This window comes from Diospyros lotus, chromosome 1, assembly GCF_014633365.1.
Source record: "Diospyros lotus cultivar Yz01 chromosome 1, ASM1463336v1, whole genome shotgun sequence".
In the NCBI taxonomy this organism is placed as follows: domain Eukaryota; kingdom Viridiplantae; phylum Streptophyta; class Magnoliopsida; order Ericales; family Ebenaceae; genus Diospyros; species Diospyros lotus.
The window spans coordinates 30516491-30536186 of record NC_068338.1 but is presented as its reverse complement, the minus strand read 5'-3'; the positions used below and the strand labels follow the sequence as shown (position 1 = coordinate 30536186).

At 36.7% G+C, this 19696-nt stretch overlaps 1 protein-coding gene across 1 annotated transcript; it reads left to right on the top strand.

Moving 5' to 3' along the window:
- Positions 1–4501: 4501 nt before the first annotated feature.
- Positions 4502–19295, top strand: LOC127809819 (CASP-like protein 5A2). The gene is made up of 3 exons (XM_052348949.1): positions 4502–5039; positions 16967–17099; positions 18887–19295. Exons 1-3 carry the CDS (start codon positions 4822–4824, stop codon positions 19076–19078), a joined length of 543 nt encoding a protein of 180 aa, XP_052204909.1. The 5' UTR covers positions 4502–4821; the 3' UTR covers positions 19079–19295.
- The last annotated feature ends 401 nt before the right edge of the window (positions 19296–19696 follow it).

Here is a 19696-nt window from a genome sequence, read left to right as displayed (position 1 = left end):
AGTTTACTAAACTACAGTGACTACCCTCCTAACCACAATTCATATTAACCTGTCCTGTAGTATAGGGTTTGCATAGTTTGATTTGTAAAATTATAGATCAAATCATAATTACGTCTGTAACATACTTCAAATTAAAACAAATATTTTTTAATGGTGAAATCAATTTAAATCATAAAATTATGGTTGGGTTTAGTTTAAATCACCAATTAAACATTATAATCAATAAAAATTAAATAGTAATTAAATATTTGTTATTATATGTTCAAATAAAAATATTTGTAGTAAATCTTTATATACAATTTTAAACAACAATTTTCATGTAAAATGAATCATTAAAATATTTGTTGCTCAATATTTATTTTTTGGGTAAATATCACATACAATATAATATATAAGATGGCTTTTAATTTGATTTTAATTTTTCATGACACAAACTAAAATAACCAAATCGTAAGGTCTTTTTTATAAAAAAAATAAATTTAACCAACAAGGAATGTGTAAAATTCTGGTTTAATTGAAATAATCAAATCAAATAGATCGAAATTGTTGGTTTGGTTTGGTTTTTGATAAAGTTCGATTTGGTTCGCTCTTAATTTTTTATAATTTCAATTATTTTGATTCAGTTTAGTTTTTATGTTGAAAATAATTAAAATAATTAAATTAATTGAAATTTCAAAACTACGTGTTTTTTACCTACACAATCGCACTTAAAAATAATTTAAAAAAAAGAAAAACATAAGAATAATCGATCGAACCAATCATTCATAATGACTTTTTCATTACCTTCGGTCGTCATCTTTGCTCCCATTAACTCGGATGGAATAACCAAGTCTCCCATTGATCGTCGCCATCTTAACTGATCTCGACATTTTCTCTTTGCTTTGACCAATATCTTGTAAGTTGCAACCAACCTACCTTTCACTCTCCTATTTGCTCTGATTGACAACTTGCGATCGACCCATATTTATCTGTCATCTCTGCTTCGAACAATAACCCACAGAGATGAGTTTTAGAGTTTGTAATTCTCGTAGGCTCATTTTGTTAGTTTATTCGGGTTTTTTTATTTGTTTATTTTTTTTTTAACATTTGTTTGGTTTTTTCGATTTTCATTTTGTTCGGTTTTTGTTTTGTTTAATTACTTCAATTTGATTTTTTGTAAAACTTCGATCTATTAGATTTTAATATTTTGGTCAACTTAATAATCGAATCAATTGAATGTTCACTCCTTAATCCAACTAGATCGAACCAAATGAGCTATAGAGGAGATTAAAAATATCATATTTTTTTATACAGTCAGGCAAACATAAGGGCTTGTTTGATTGGAAAATAAAATATTTTTAAACTTTTCTAGATAATCAAAATCAGCCATTCCTAATAATTGATTTTTCTTTTTTTGTGTGGAAAATATTACACTTTTATACTTAGGTGGAAAACAAAATTAATGGAAAAATTTGTTAATCAAAATACTCAAAATTGAAATTTGAGAGTAAAATATTTGTTTTTCTATATCTTTCATGTCAATCAAATGCACCAAAATTATAGTACAATATGCATTATTATGGAATAATATGAGTGTCAATTAATTACTCATAATTCTCACACATCGCCATCAACAAGACTATTAGTGGATTTGTTAATTGAAATTTTCTATTTTGTTACTTAAACAATGTTTCTCGCCCTTGAAATGTGAGGGTTTAGAATGTGGCCACCAAAGCAAGTTTTGGCTGCAAAAGAAGTCAATTAACTTATAAAGAGGAAAATGACAACAGCCATGTTATCAATATTATTAATTGTAATGTTGAGTATTAAGGAGAATGACATTACGTATCATATTTAGAACATGATAAAGACATCAAACCAAATTTTGAAAAATGTTCCACGACATAAATTCTGCTAACCAAACACAAAGTATTTAAGGAATAGAGGAAAAATACTATAAATTACTTCTCCCAAACATAAAATATTTAGGTCTTCATGTAATATCCCTTTGTATATAAATAAAATCAAAATATATCTTAACACTGTCATAAAAAGTCTATCAAATTATATTTGAGTAATGCTATGGGTACGCCGTGGGCTACGCCCTCGGCTACCGAAATAATTTAAAAATAATTTTTACTTTATTTTTTAGATTTTGCAAGGCCCAAGAAATGTACCCTTCTGCCCGCCCATTCAAAACTGTCTTCTTCATCATCTTCTCTTTCCCTGCTACCCGCCCAAACCCAAAACCCAAAGTCATATTCTTCCTCATTCATTTATTCACTCTCTCTCTCACGCCCATTTCACTCTCTCTCCGACACTTTCTTTCTCTCAAACCCACCACTCTCTCTCTCAAATCGTCGCCCTTCCTCGCCCCACGACAACTGCGAGCATCATCGTCGCCCCCTTTGGTCGCGAGCTGCACTTGCTGTCTGTTGCCCCCCCTGCCGCAAGCATCGCCTCGCCCAGTCGCCCTCACCACCGGCCACAGACAGCCGTCGTCACACCTCCCTCCCCACCAGCTCTCAGACCGCCATCGCCCCCTTTGCCAGCCGGTCGCAGTGCCTCGTCCCCACCCGTCCTCGTCCCTCCCTCCGCCACGAGCAACCGTGCGCACCCACCACACGGCCGCTTGGACGGCCACCCATCTCAAAATTTTGCTTCTGTTGTTTTTTTAGTTGATTGTGAAAATGAAAAATAAAGAATATGATTTATTTTGAGTTATAGAAAAATATATTTTATTTTTTTATTTAATTGTGAGAGGAGTTTGGAGTTTAAATTTATAGAATATCAAATTTATATGATGTGGTTAGGGAATGAAATTTATCAGTTAGCGAATATAGTTAGAAAAAAATTGAGAATGATGTTAAAGAAAAATAAAATGTCTAAATATTATTTTTGTGCTAGAAGATTGGAATTTAGACTTTGTTTGTAAAATATATATATATATTATAAATTAGTTAAAATTATTCAAGGAATAATATCTGATCATACATACATAATTTTAGTCATTTATCAATTTTACAATTACGTCTCTATAATTCTTTTATCAGTTTTACAGTTACGTATCTGTAAAGATGTAAAATTTTGAGATTTAAATACTTCATTAATCATTTAATTTTAAATTTAATAATTAATTTGATTGTTTGAAAATCGACTAGGAGATCGAGTTCTGCCTTCTTTTTTATAAGTAGAGAAATTCCAAAACAATATTCTACATTGAGGACTTAGCATTGAAACTGAGAGAAGCCAATCAAAGGCCAGGCATGACCATTGGACAAATTGAACAGTGATCAACAAGAAAATTATAACCATAAATTAAATTATTTTATTATGAAATTAAACTGAAGCTACATAATCAAAATTTAAAAAAATCAATGTCGTATATTTACTTCATAGCTTGTTAGGGTAAAAATCTAATTTATAAAATAATTATATATTTCTGTCAAATTGGTTTATTCAATTTAAAACAAAAAATACAAATAACTAAAAAATCAAAACTTAATTTGAAAAACAACTGAATAATTAATAAATTATTTTTCTTCTCTTAATCTAATTCAAATCCAACTTCTGCAGCCACGTACCTATTCATTTGTCACTAATTAGCATTGTTTTGATTCTAATTAGCATCTCTTTGATTCATTGTCAATAACTTGAAAAAATAAATTTGCTTAACTTTTTTTGAAATGTAAAATCGTTGAGCAAGCACCAATTCATCTATATACAGGCAACCAAATGCTAGATTGAGATTATACCACCAGCCAATCCCTAATATCAGCATAATATTTGCATTTCCAAGTTCCATCTCTGGCATAAGCTAAGGAAAGAAAAAATAACTTATTGAAACAGCTGAATAATTTATTAATTTAAAAGCTAAATATTACAGGGGGCGATGGCGGTCCCAGAGGTGGTTGGGGGGGACGGCCGTCTGTGGCAGGTGGTGGGGGTGACCGTGCGAGGCTGTGCTCGCAGCAGGGGGGCGATGGACAGGACAGCAAGCGCTGCTCACGACCGGGATGGAGGGACGACGACGGTGCTCGCAGCGATCGTGGGGTGATGGTTTGAGAGAGAGAGTGTGTGAAATGAACATGTGAGAGAGAGAGAGAGAGAGAGAGAGAGAGAGAGAGAGAGAGAGAGAGAGAGAGAGAGAGAGAGAGAGAGAGACTGAATAAATGAGTAAGAAGATGGCTTTGGGTTTTGGATTTAGGCAGGTAACAAGAGATAGAGGATGGAGAAGATGACTTTGGATGGGTGGGCAAAATGATTCATTTTTTGGGCTTGCAAAATTCAAAAAATAAAGTAAAAATTATTTTTAAATTGTTTCGGTAGTCGTGGGCGTAGTCTACGGCGTACCCATAGCATTACTTATTATATTTTGGGCTATTCTAATCCGAACTAATCATTTATTTAAAAAATAAATAAAATAAGGTGAGAAATGAGAATAAAAGGGGGGTGTCCGTATCGCCGCTTTATATCTCTTATTTTCGACTTTTATCTCATTAAAACAATAAAAATGGTCATTACTGTGATTTATCCAAGAAAAAAAAAATTCACATCCTCCCTGGAGCAAAACAAACACAGCCCAAATCCAATATTCTGCATTCGTTCTTTCTCTGCACGCAGCCGAAGTCCCAAAGTACTGATTCTTCTGCAACGCGCCGTAGATCGGAGCCGCCTGCGAAGTTAGGGTTCCGTCTCACACGTGACTTGATCATCAATTGTCGAATTCTATAGCACGGATCATCGGGACAAACGTATAGATCAGTGAAACCACGCAAACGTACTTTTGCGATGAGGTTGAGATAGAGACAAAGATTGCTGGGATAACGCGGTGGTGGAAAAATGAGCTTGAGCCGGCCATCGGTGCATCCAGTGGAAGAGGCGCCGCCTCCACCTCCGACGGAGGGCGACAATCCGGGGAGACTAAGGATGAAAGACCTCCAGGGTATGCCGGGCACGATCGGCGGTCTTGTCCTGCGTTCCTTCCAGTTCGTGTTTGCCGTTGTGGCCCTATGCGTCATGGCCACCACCAGCGACTTTCCCTCCGTCACTGCCTTCTGGTACTCACTTTATTAAGCTCTCGGGTGTCAAATTGTTTTTACAATTATGAGCCCATTTATATGATTGGGTTTGCTAGGCCTGGTTTTGTGACTTTGTGGCGTTCGGACTTGTTTTTTTTTTGGTTGACTATCATTTGGCCAGACTCTAGTTTTCTATTAATTGATGCAAGAAGCTGTTTGATGCTGCTCTATGGAGGATGTATATATATATATTGTTTCAAAATCCAGGCGCTGCCACCAAATATGACGCAGCGTAGCAGTGTGTGAAAAAAAACACAGCAAAATAAACTCTTGAAAAAACAAACGAAGTTTAGTTTTTAAGAAAATACAAAAACAAGATTGTTTTTCTAAGAAAATCCAAATTGTTTGTCGAAATTTGTATTGAAAAAAACTGATTACAAACTCTAGGTTCTAGGCATATTTATAATGTTTGGCTAATCCAAATTTGTCTAATATTTATAAACAAAATTTAATTAGAATCCTAATAAAAATAAAACCCTAATCAAATACGAAATAGAATTAAAATCCTAAAACATATGAAGTAGAATAGAAGTAAAAATCGTAAAAATATCTAAAATCCTAAAAACTTATGGAGTTCTACTGTAGCGCTACTGTTCCGGCTGGTTACTATTCCGGTTTGGGCCGGGTCTTGAATATTAATGATCGCATAATTCACTTCCACTTGAGAAAAAATTTGACCTCAAATTTTGATCCGGGTATGGCAACTTAACATTCGACAAATACAAAGAAAGATCAACAATATTAAAGGTTTTGAAAATACCCATATGATTAAACAAATCCACAACATAAGTATTATTATTGATCTTCTTTGTAATCTTGCAATGATTATATTTCTTTGACTTGAACTTGTTTTATTTTTCTATTGGAATTTATTCATTCTTCAAAAATATCATGATTTCATCTCCAACCTCAAATACCTTGTGCTTCCTATGCTTGTCAGCTGCTGCCTTATACCTCTTATTCACCTTGTGCAACTTTTGCTTGACATGTTCTTGAACCGCTTGAATTTGCTCGGCTAAGTCACTAGTTGCAACACTGAAACTTGGTACCTTTGGCAACTTTACCAAATTCAATGCATGATTAGGAGCTTTCATGTATACGATAGAAAATGGTGATATTCTTGTTGAGCTATGCACGACGTTGTTGTAGGCAAATTCCGTTTGAGCTATGACTAGGTCCCATTGTCTTGGCTTCTCTTTGCAAACACTGCGAATTAGATTTCCCAAGGTACGATTCATCACCTTTGTTTGTCCATCAGCCTGGGGATGCGCGGTGCTGCTGAAATTCAAAGATGAATCGAACATTCTTCACAAGGTAATCCATAAATGACTCAAGAACTTTGTATCACGATCTGAAGTAATAGTTTTAGGGACTCCATGTAGTCTTAACAACTTCCCTGAAAAATAGTTTGGTTGTAGCTACTGCATTTCCTGCCTTCTTGCATGGAAGAAAGTGTGCCATCTTGGAAAACCTGTCAACCACTACAAAAATAGAATCCATTCCTCGTTGGGTTCGCGGTAGACCCAACACGAAGTCCATAGACAAATTTTCCCAAATAGCATTGGAAACAGGCAATGGCATATAGAGACTGGCGTTAGAAGATTGCCCCTTAACTGTTTGACATACATAATACCTGACCACAATAATAGAAACATCTCTCCTTGCTCTTGGCCAATAATACCTTCTCATAACAGCTTCAATAGTCTTGTCTTTGCCAAGATGCCCTGCTAAGCCACCACCATGCAAATCCCAAACAATTTTCTCACGAAGGGATGTGCAAGGGATGCACAACTAATTTCCCTTCATGAGAAACCCATCATGCACATAGAATTCTTTTAATAGTTGTTAAGACATGCATTGTTCTCACACGTGTTTGAAATCATCGTCTGTCGCATATAATTCTTTCAAGCACTCAAATCGAACAATCTCAATACTAAGGGTTTTGATCAAATCCACACGTCTACTCAAAGTGTCCGCCACTCGATTATGCTGTCCCGACTTATGCACAATTTTATATGAAAATTTATCAACAAAAGCAGACCATCTAGCATGCATATCACTTCTTAGTTGCCTTTGGCTACTCAAGTACTTAAGAGCTTGGTAATTTGCATAAAGAACAAACTCTTTGGCAATTAAGTAATGTTTCCATGTTTTAAGAGCCCTTACTACTGCATAAAACTCCTTATCATAAGTAGACCACTTTCTTCTAGCTTCACACAACTTCTCATTGAAAAATGCAATTGGTCTCTTCTCTTGGGATAACACAACACCTATTCCCACTCTACTCGTATCACACTCAACCTCAAACAATTTGTCAAAGCTTGGTAAGGCTAAGACAAGAGCGATGCATAACTTCTCTTTTATCAAGGCAAAACTCTGCTCTTGTTCTTCACCCCCATGGAACTCCCCTTTCTTTAAACACTTAGTCATTGGTGCCACAATACTACTAAAGTGTTTGATAAAACGCCTATAGAAAGTTGTTAATCTATGGAAACTCCTCTCATCACTGACATTTTTAGGGGTTGGCCATTCTCTAATAGCTCGCACTTTTTCCTCATCTACCTTCATGCCCTCTTTGCTTACAACAAAGCCCAAGAACAACAAGCTCTTGCTTATAAAAGTACACTTCTTCAAATTTGCATAAAGTTTGTTTTCTCTCAACACACTCAACACCTCCCAAATATGCCCCACATGCTCATTAGACTTACTATATGTCAAAATATCATCAAAATACACCACAACGAATTTACCAATGAAAGGAGGTAGTACCTGATTCATTAGTCTCATGAAAGTGTTCAATGCATTGATTAGTCCAAAGGGCATGACTAACCACTCAAACAACCCATCTCTCGTCTTGAAAGCTGTCTTCCACTCATCTCCAGGTCGAATTTTGATTTGATGATAACCACTTTTGAGATCAATTTTGGTAAAAACCACAACCCTATCAAGTTGATCAAGCATGTCGTCGACCCTAGGAATTGGAAACTTGTACCCAATAATAATCTTGTTGATGACTCTGCTGTCAACACACATCCTCCAACTCCCATCTTTCTTTGGTGTCAATAATGCTGGCACTACACATGGACTCATGCTAGTCTGAATGTGCTCTTTTCTCAACAATTTCTCTACATGCTCACGCAAAATCTGATTCTCCCTAGAACTCATCCTGTAGTGTAGTAGGTTAGGCAAGCTAGCACCAGGAATGAAGTCATTGTGGTGTTGAATATCCCTTATAGGAGGTAGCTCATTAGGCAACTCCTCAGGAACCACATCGTGAAATTCCTCCAACAATCCTTGCACCTCCTCTGGAATTTGATTCACCTTTAGTGGCTCCCTCACGCTTGTCACGACCGTAGGAACCCCAATGATATATTTGTAATACATGTCATGTGTTTTCCTTATTAGTTGCATTTTCTGTTGTTGTTGTTAGCATCTTCAATTGTAAGCCTATAAATAGGCTTGAGTAGTTAGAGGAAGTTAGCTTAATGAATGATTTGAATTCTCTCATTTTCCCTCTCCTAATTCCCCTAGTCCTCTTTCTCGTCTTTCTTTCTTCTTTCTCAATTTTGTCCATTATGTTCTTTCCCTCCCTTTATGCACTATCTTTCCTTTAATTCTGATCAAATTCCTTCCTAAACCCTAGGCAAATCCTAGGGTTGTAACTCCCCCCTAACAACTAACAAGTAAACCTCTCGGATATCCCTACACTCCCTCACAAACTCAGTGTGCTTATGCATAATGGTAAGAAAATTACGCCCCTCCACTTTAGAAGCTTTGGTTTGGTTCTTTTCCACTATGGATAACAAAGTATAACGCACACTCTTTTTTTCAAGCTGATATATGTTCTTCCTACCCGAGTGCTTAGCATCCACATCAAATTGCCAAGGCCTCCCAAATAAAATATGGCAAGCATCCATATCGACAACATCACAATAGACTTCGTTAGAGTACTTACCAATAGAGAAAGGCACTCTGCAACGTTCATCCACATGTATGCCACCGACTTCTTTAATCCATTCAATCATGTAAGGGCTTGGATGTTTTTCAGGAGTTAACTACATCTTCGCCACCACTTCTCTTCCTATGATATTTTCTTGACTTCCACTATAAATAATCAACTCAAAGATTTTTCCTTTCACCGTGCATCTCATGTGAAAAAGCTTATGCCATTGAGTAGTATCTTCATTCTTTTGAGATAGCATTAACTTCTTCACTACACAGGTATACTCTCCATGTCCATAATCTTCTTCGTCATCCTCCCCATCAGGCCCGCAATATACTTCTTCTTCATCAACATCTTCCTCATCCCTTTCTACATTGTTAACCGTTTTCCTCCTTGGGCAATCATTAGATCGATGCCCAACCTCATTGCACTTGAAACACTTTAAAGGAATAGGCTTTGCATAAGGATTAGGGGATTTTGGAAGATTAGAAGTAGTACCTCAAATGTTTCCCCCCGTTGTAGCCTTATTAGGGTTGACTGTATGAGGTGGATTGGAGAGTTGCGCTCCCTGAACCGACTTGCTTTTATCAAAAGCTGCTTGTTTATTTTCATTCCCACTATATCGACGATAGTTGTCATTACAGGCTCTCTCACTCAACATTAACTCAGTCTTTAAAGCTAAGTTCATTGCTTCTTGCACACTGAGAACCATCTGAACCCCAATTTTATCACGAATAGCAGGCTTCAATCCATTCAAGTAACGAGCTGCTTGTTGATTGTCACTTTCTAACAATTGGTTTCTCTCCACCAATCGCAGAAACTTAAAGGTATATTCATTCATACTCTTCATTCCCTGTGCACATCTTTGATAAGTTTCAAACATGTATTGTTTATAGTCAGGGGGTAAAAACCTACCTCTTAACAACTGTTTCATTCGTTTTCATGTTTGAATTGGCTGTCGGCCTTCCCTCAATCTCGTCTCTCTCAATCGCTCCCACCAAACAGATGCACTACCTTTCAATCTGTAAGCCACTGACTTTACTTGTCGCTCATTTGGGATCTCCATGTATTCGAAAAATTGGTCAACCTCAGTGATTTAATCTAGAAATTCCTCAACATCAAGATCTTCACTAAAGGTAGGAATATCAACCTCTAGTTTATACTCATCATTACTCCAATGGTTGTGCTGATGCGCATTTCTCCTAACCCCTCTACTACTAGGATTAACTATTGTTCAACCAAGATCATCTTCTTCATTGCTATCTTCAATCATTGGTCTTCTAAGATTAACAAGGACATGATTAATGGGTGGTCTTCCCGCTCCGGCTTGATTCACGTAGTAAGGCGCCCAATTGGTTGCTGATTTGCTCCAATTGCTACTGGATGGTACGAGTTACTTCCCGCTATTCTTCGATTGCTCTCCAAATTGCGGACAACCCTTGATCACCATCACGAGGCTGGTTATTACTGTTACCTTCAAGATTGTCCATCTGATTGGTTGATTAACAGCTCTGATACCACCTGACGTAACGTGTAGCGCGTGTGTGAAAAACACACACCAAAATAAACTCTTGAAAGAACAAATTTCAATGGCTGAAGCTTGATTTTCAAGAAGACGCAAAAATAAGATTGTTTTACTAAGAAAACCCAAATAAGTTACTGAAATTTATATTGAAAAAAACTGATTACAAACTCTAGGTTCTAGGCATATTTACAGTGTTTGGCTAATCCAAATCCATCTAATATTTGTAAACAAAATCTAATTAGAATCTTAATAAAAATAAAACCCTAATCAAATATGAAATAGAATTAAAATCCTGAAATATATGAAGTAGAATAGAAGTAAAAATCCTAAAAAAATGTAAAATCCTAAAAACTTATGGAGTTCTATTGTAGCGCTATTGTTCCTGCCAGTTACTATTCCGGTTTGGGCCGGGTCTTGAATATTAGTGATCGTATCAAAATAACTGCTTTCAAACCCAGGATTGTTATGATGGATCCTCAAAGGGGCATTAAGAGAAGGCTGGGGAAGTTTGCAATTGCAACAGTTTTATTAGCGGATAGGTGGATGGCGTTTTCTAGATTGGCACATGGGTTGAGATGATGTCTTATAAATATATTGGATCTTTTTAGGATTGCAACAAAAAAAGCTTCTACAATGGTCTTCCCTTAAACTTATCAGCGAAAATGAACAGGACTTCTGCTGTTGATCATGCTAGTGATAGGACCCTTGTTAGTCACATGTACCAGCAAAGAAATAGGAAGGAAGAAGCAGGGGGCATAATAGGATATTGGGAGAGGGGGAAAGTGACAAAAACAGTTGAAGGGCAAAAAGGGGAAGAGCAGCCAAGGGAGCATGGCTGATAGCCGAGGCCGTTGGAGGGGAGAGGCCGTTGGAGGGGAGTGTCGCTGGATAACAAACTATAAATAAGAGAGGCTAGGAGAATATTGAGAGGATGATTTTGGTATTGAGTCTTAGGGAGAGTTAAGGACCTCTCGAATGCCCTATTGTTCTTATTTTTCCTTGCTGCAAATTATTGGAAACCATTGATATTTGATTGCTGTTGAATTTTCTATCTGGTATCCTATCAGCTAGCTCCCTCTGTACAGTGTCTTTTGCAATATTACCATTCAGGACAGTATAGGATTGGAAAGTGTAGAACTGGATGCCTGTTTTCTATCTTGCATGATGTTTAAGCTGGGATAAGTTTTGTGTCAGAAGCATGAAAGGCTTGAAATGTTAGGTTTGAATTGAGACCCATTGTGTGCAATGATGGCTGGCAAGATAGATGGTAGATCTGCTTGGAAGGTCACTTCCTGAAACGAGACATCATCAAATATGTATGTGTGTGTGTGTGTGTGTGTGTATAATATAATGCAAATATGAACTATGATAATGGGCTATTGACCAAGGCAAGTCAAATTGAAGCTTGAGGTTGCATGTGCAAGGGATCAGAGATAGTCATCTCAAACTGCACTGCTCATTGTCAATGGAAGTTTTCCTTCTGTATACTCTTTTACATCCAAAAAATAGTTTAAGGATTAATAGTGGATGTATTAGAGGCTTCCCATGGTTGATGGGTCAGTAAAATAGCTACATGGGCTTGGAGATTGCTGTCAGTTTTCTTTTCACTCCTTTATTTCTTTTTTGTCTCATTTAGACAAAGACAAATAGTTCTTGTTCAGATGGTGTTTGGCTTAGCTTATTTTTTGGTCAAATGAAGCTTATAAGCTCTTCAACTACTCAAAATTTTTTGTTACCTGTTTGGCTAACTTGGAAGAACTTATAAGGTCTTCTAACAGCTTTTTTCAAAAGCTGGTACATCCTAGCTTTTTTTTTGGAGTGCTTATAAGCTATCTCAAAAAAGCTCTTGTTGATCAAGTAAAGGACCAAAATGCTCTCCATAAAATTTTCAAATAAGCTCTTACAGCTTATAAGCTCTAAGTATCAAGGTGAGTTTATTCATTCATTCAGGAGTGATTTTTCTAACAACAATTTCATTTCTTAGGTGACTTTCTAGTTACTTTGTGTTTTCTGTGTAGAGATTGGGACACTTTCAAAGTATTTAGATTGTGGTTACTTAAAGGAGTTATTGGCAGTGAATAATTAACTTAAAATATTGTCTAACTTGGAAGTTGTAATTTTTTTTGGTTTCTATAGGGCAAAGGATCTGGTTATAGGGAAAAAGTTTTTTTATATGAAAAAGAGTGGGAAAAAGGAAAAAGGAAAGAAAGAGAAACAACAAACGACAGTTGAGTGAACAAGCTAAGCAGGATCCAAGCCTAGATGGGTAAACTAAGCAAACATTCATGCATGTAAAGACCATTAATCTAATAAAAATTCACTTCATGGTGTGCTCACTGTTGTTTTGGGTGCAACAACTAATTGATTTGAATACTAGATTGCTGCCATTACAAGAAGAAGAAGAAGAAGAAGAAGAAGAAGAAGAAGAAGAAGAAGAAGATTTCAAACCTTAATCCCACTACATTGGGTTAGTTGCATGGATTATAGCTTGCTAATCATTTTTATCTGTGGCCTTCTTATTTTTAGTAAGGCTTTTATAACTCATTTTATACCTAAGAGTCATCCACCTAAATTTTCTTGGTCTTGTTTATAACTCATTTTATACCTAAGAGTTAATCACCAAATTTTTCTTGGTCTTCTTTTACAACGTTTGCTAGGTACTTTGGTTTCATTCCATCCACTCTCTTCACAAGTCTCTATTGGTCTTTTTCTCACATGACCAAACAATTTTAATCATGTCTTATGCATGTTATCTTTAATTCTAATTCCTAGTTTATTATGTGTAACTTGATTTCTAATTTTATAATTTTTTCATGGTTGCACATTCTTCTTAACATTCTCATATTCTTTACACTTATATTTTGCACATATTGGTGTTTTACTACTTAATATTATGTGTCATACAATGAAACTAGTCTTACAATTGTCTTATAAAATTTTCTAACTTTAAAGGAATCTTAATGTCACATAAAGTGCTGGATGCACTTCTCCATTTTAACCATCTTGCCTTAATTCTATGGGTAACATCCTCATTACCCTCCATTTCGCCTTCCCCCCCCCGGTGGGGGGGTTTGGATGATTGATCCAAGATATTGGAATTGATCTTTTTTTTTTGGATGACTTGACCTTCAATCTGGTTGAGATCGAACTTATAGGAACTTTTGATGCAGAACAATAGAAATATTGCTTTGATACCAAATTTATGAAAGATTGAAGAAGAAAGAGAAGACAGTAGGGGAAGAAGAAGAAAAGAAGAAGCTTAAGAAAGAAGAAGACAGAGAAACTGAAACAGGGAAATTAAGAGGGAATAATCAGGAGTGGAAATCAAGAACTGTGTATTCAATAATCAAAAAGTGTTGAATTTCTGAATACATCATATACCTATTTATAGGCAAAAACAAATACTAACTATAATATAATTATGAAATATTATTGTAACTATAATTAAAGATAAGCGTAACTTGAAGATAACAATCTAAAATCATTATTAACATATGACTCTAAAATCTAAACCAAATATAACTCTAAAACCTGAGAAGTAGAAATAAGATAAATCAATCAATCAGCAATGTCCCAATCAAATTATGCATAAAATCTCATTCTATGCATAAAAAAATCCTATACTAGTGTATAAAGACAGTTATATGTTGAATAAACCAAAAAATTATCTATGAATTTGAAATTTAGCCATATATTTGTGTAGTTGTACATGAGAATTGGATGCTTGGACAGATACCACACTCAACACCATACTTGAGTTGGATATATTGAGGTCTCTTCCTCTTTTGTCCTGTGTTGGCAAATATGTTGTGGAACTTATTGGAATTGCATGTGATTGGTGTACTATGTCAATTGTCATCTCTCTCTCTCTCCCCCCCCCCCCCCTTTCCTTTTAAAGAGAACCTGCTTTGACCGTATATTTGAGGGCTCTTCCTATTTTGTCCTGTGTTGGCAAATATGGTGTGGAATTGCATGTGATTGGTGTACTATGTCAACCATTGCCCCCCCCCCCCCCCCCCCCCCCCGAAAAAAAAAAAAAAAAAAAGAGAGAGAACCGGTTAAAAGGGGAACTGGGTGCACAAGGATCCTGCATTGCAAGCCCTAGGGAAGGTCAATTGTACACAACCTTACCTTAACAAAAAAGCTGTTTCCTGGAGCATCTGTTACTTGAACTAAATCTGTGCAGCCCATCAATTGCTTTTTATTCAGTTAGTAAGCTTGCAATAAGAAAATCCTAGCATATCTGTTTTAGAAATGTTTCATACATATGAAAGTTTATTACAGTGTCGAACTGTTGCTTATTGCAAGCTTGACTTGGGATGACCGCCCTTGCGCGGCCCTCGGTGCTCATGCTCTTGATTACGTTAGGGGAGGTAAATTGTAGGTTGAGCCTTTGGCCTTTGCGTAGGGTGAGGATCGAATTTACAACCCATCGATTGACATCAGCATATGGCTCATCTGACTGCTCGACTTATGCCTTGGGGCTATTGCAAGCTTGACTTGGTATTTCAGATAGTTGATATTAGCTAGTTCAAAGCCTCAAAGAATATGATTGTATCTTCTATTCATTAGAATTTTGTCTGTTGGAGAATCACCGTGGTTTAGGCTTTTAGCTATATCATACCACGATTCTTATTGGATTATTAGAACTCTTTTTTTGTTCTTCTGGTTCTCCTCAGAATGTTGTTGCTTCATAATCATTTTATTCCATGATTATAAGTTCACAAACTTTGCACAGGAACTTTTGTTTCACCATTCCTAATTGCCATAAGTTCTTGATATTAGCTTAGGGACTCTTCATAAAACTTGCTTTTTCAAGGGAGATCAATTTAGAAGTTAACATCTGGACTCAGTATGGACTTGCTAGATTTTTTATTCAACTCATATGTTTTTGTTTAGTCCTGTGTTAAACTGCAGGATCAATAATTCAATTATAAGGTGCCTATTGAGGGTTCTCCTTCTGGTTAGGTTTTGGATTCTTGCACTCTGATTGTATATTTGTTGCCTCCTCGTCTTATCTTTATATCTTGAACTTACAAAGTAAAGGTTTTAATCAACCATTTGATTATCTTGTATATGTATGTGTGTGTCCAGGGTTGTAACTGGTGGATTTTTGTGCTAAGCCCGAACAGTTCATCTTAGTTTTAACATGCTTACCTGCTTGCATATGACATTTATTAATGCACCAGTTGCCATGCATGATATGCAACTTTATGAAGGCTCTGTTTGTTTGGGGGGAAGTGTTTTCCTGAGGGAAAACAGTTTTCAAAGAAAACAATTTCCTAGAAAGAATTTTCCTGAAATGTGTTTCCTATTATTTGGCTGTAACCTGAAAATTTTGCTGGGAAATCATTTCTAGTGTTTCAATAATTTTGCTGGCACTTAGAAAATTACAATAATTTTTATTTCTTATAATCAAATCTTAGAAAATTAGGACAGTGAAGAACAGAGAGAGAGAGAGAGAGAGAGAGAGAGAGCCAAATGGCAGATTGCAAGAGGCAGAGCGAGACAGAGACAGTGACGGTGACGACTATGTAGGCGGAGATAGAAATGCAGATGGAGAGAGGTAGAGTGCAATGGAGATGGCGACGCAAGCGGGGAGAGGCAGATTCCGTTAACAGAGGTGGAGCAGGTGCGGATGCTAGGTTGCTGATGGAGCGAGATGGAACGGTCACCGATGGGGAGAGGCGAAATGGAGATAGGGTTTCTGTGAGGGAAGATAGGGAAGATTGCGGTTCTGGAAAATGATTTTCCCTTTCGTAGATGGGAAGTCATTTTTTGGAAGAATGAAGCGTTTTATCAGTTGCTTTTTCGTTGACTGGAAAACACTTTCATTTGACTTCCTTATTTTCCTAGTCCCAAACAGAGGAAAATAGGGAAAGTGTTTTCCTCGAAACGGAGCTGAAATTTGCATTTGTCTTTGGAGTTATATATTCTTCCAGTTCTGATAATTACTGTCATTATCTTAGAGTCCTGGGGATGCATTGAAGAGGTATTGTAAACAAGAAATTAGATAAGATTTAAAAAAGAGTAAAAATGTGGTTATTTTTGGTCAGTTAACTGATTTCATATTTTATCAATGGGTAAATGATATTCAAGCTGTAATGCTGAAACATCTCATTTTTACTATCAGTTTCAGGATGACAACTATTGGTATTTTGTGTATTGGAGGCTCTATGAAATGCATAGTGCAGCTGCTTATGGTGCATGCCAATATTAGGGCCATAAATCACAAACTAATAAACTCAAAGACACATCAATTTCCTATGCATGTGTTTTATTTTACAGCCTTGTGTTCGGTTCATTTGCTTATGTTTTCCCCACCAGGATGATTTAATACTTTCATGTGTGATCAAGTGAAAAAAAATATGTTTTACATTTATGCATAGTTGATGCAAGTGTTGGTAATAAAAGATTTATGATATTTGCTGTTGCCAGCTACCTTGTTGCAGCTGCTGGTTTGCAGAGCCTGTGGAGCCTCTCTCTAGCCATAGTTGATATATATGCCCTTCTAGTGGGCCGTTGCCTGCACAATCATTGCCTTGTCAGTTTATTTGCTATTGGTGATGGGGTAAGATTACTACCAGCCAGTACTTAGCATTTTGCATCATTTCAAAATATGCCAGCAGTGTTCTTATTTTCTTGTCATATGGGTCTGGGTCAAATTCCAGGGAAAAAGCTTGCATTTATGCTCTGTATCATCAGGTGGCAGATCCACCTTATATTCAGTGGGGTCAATTGATCCCACAAAAAATGAAAATTTTCAATTGAATCCCCTCATAATTTTAAGTACTTATGAAAAAATTGTCATTTGCAATTGATCAAATCCTTTGGTTTTGTGTTTAATTTACAATTAATGGAAGGATAAATTCCATGGGACATCCCTGAGGTTTGCCAAAAAAGGCATCTATACCACCCTTGTGTTTCTAGAAATGCCATTGATCTCCCTTGACTTTATTTGCCATGTAACTTTTTTCCTCCTGCCATCAAGAAATGATTTTTAATTTTTTGGAAATCCTCAAAATCCCCCTCCTTTCTCTCAACTGTAATTACACAAAAATAAAAAAAGTAAAAAAATATTGGTGGTGGCCAGCAACCACCACCATGGTTGTGTAGAGAGAACCCATTGCCTATGGGTTCGTGGAACTAGAGAGAGAGGAACTCTGTCGCACGCGATGTCAACTCACCTTTTTTGGCAAATCAAACCTTAATAAGGTTTGATTTGCGATGCTGGTAGGGTTCTTTGGAAATTAAACCCCCATGGTGGGGTTCAATATGTAGAGAACCCCCCACCCCATCCTTGGGGTTGCAAAGCATGTGTGAAAGAGAGAGAGAGAGAGACTTACCTTCGCTATTGTTGCTTAGATCCTCCCCCCCTTTCGTTTGAACCCATTGCGATGCCAGTTGTTGGATGGAGAGAGGGAGATGGGGGTTCACTCTTGTCGAGATGGGGGGGGGGGGGGGGAAGGTTCGTCACTGCTGGGAAGAGGCAGAGGGAGATGGGGGGGGGGGGGGGAGGAGGTTTGTCACTGCTGGGAAGAGGCAGAGAGAGCGGGGGAGGAGAGTAGAGTGAAGGGGAAAGGAGAGAGAAAGATAATGGAGAAGGGAGAAATGAGAGTTTAAAAAGAGAGGCAAAATGGTTAGCTTCTTTGATCTGTTAACAACAAGGGACATCAATGGCATTTTTGAAAACACAGGGATGGTCAGTGCCTTTTTGCCAAACCTTAGGGGTGTCGTGTGGAATTTACCCTTAATGAATAATGTGCTTAGAATTAAAAATGAATTGTCAAAGGCTTTGCGGAAGAAAGATCAAGAATTTTTTTTGGCTAAGGTTTCTTCATTTCTGAGAAACATGAAATTAAGATACTTGTTAGTTAAGCTTTCTTTGTTTCGTGATAAACATGAAATTTGTTATTATGTGCTTAATTTTTTGGTTACTTTATTTGGTTTGATAATTGTACTTAATTGCATTTGTAAAATTAATACTAATTTAATTACCGAAAAAACTAGTTTAATTGTATTTTAATAATATTTTAAACCTTTATCTATTGACCCCATTGGCCTCAAATCCTGGCTCCGTCAATGTGTATTAATGCTGTGGATTAGTTTAATAGTATTTTGGCATGTGGATGTTCTGAGGTGAGAGTATTTACAATAAAAAATATTTGCAGATCCATTATCAGAAGAATCATCTAGAGATGTTTCTCCTTTGCCTTCCCTTTTTCATTTTTGTCACTGGTTTTTGTTTTTGTTTTTAACAATTGACATGGCAATTATGGAGCTTGTGTGTGTTCGATTACCATGCAATTTTTCCCCCTTTCTTCTTCTAATATAGTGATGTCTCTCTCTCACCTACAGATCACATCCACCCTTATATTTGCCGCAGCCTGTGCTTGTGCTGGTATCACAGTCCTTATTGGCAATGATCTTGGTATATGCTCTAGGAATCACTGCACGGAATTTGAGACGGCTACAGCAATGGCTTTCCTTAGCTGGTTCACTGCGCTGCCATGCTTTTTCTTGAACTTCTGGTCACTGGCATCTCAATGAATAGAATGCGATTTGTGCAAGCAAGGGAAAGTCAATCTGGGAATATTGTAATGCTTTGTTGGTGTGATCGTTTTTGTTTGTGCTGTTATGCATCCCGATTGCTTTATTTCTGTCACGTGTGTATATATTTGGTGAATCAGGCCGAAGATAAATCCTTTTGATATTGAAGTTGTTAATTCAGCTCAGACTACGGAAACTTTTTTGTTGTTGGATGAGATATCAATTGCCATTGGTTAATTCACATTGACACAAGTTTGATCAGCATACTCTGGATTTTGTTGCAAAGATCAGGTTTCCAAAATCTTAACTGATTCTACATTGTGTTAGGTATAAGATCCAGCTTTCTACCTACTTTCATTTTTGTAAAATGCGAGGCTGGGTATGCTCTTATCTTTGACAATTCCAGTGAGGGACAATGTGTTTAATTGCTTTTATGCTAGCACCTGAATCTGCACAAGACTGGCCTCCAGACCTCGAGATTATTGGTGCAAATGGCTGAAAGAGAATAATGATCGAACCCACTTTTGTTTCAATAACATCCCATGGATTTAGAGTTTATTTTTGCTATATTGCTGGTGTAGGAGCTGGATACACGCAACCGGTATTTGCAACAGAATG

Coding starts and splice junctions, on each gene's coding strand:
- LOC127809819 (XM_052348949.1), top strand. CDS start 4,822: ATGAGCTTGAGCCGGCCATCGGTGCATCCAGTGGAAGAGGCGCCGCCT. Junction 5,040..16,966: donor CCCTCCGTCACTGCCTTCTG/GTACTCACTTTA, acceptor TGCTGTTGCCAG/CTACCTTGTTGCAGCTGCTG. Junction 17,100..18,886: donor TATTTGCTATTGGTGATGGG/GTAAGATTACTA, acceptor TCTCACCTACAG/ATCACATCCACCCTTATATT.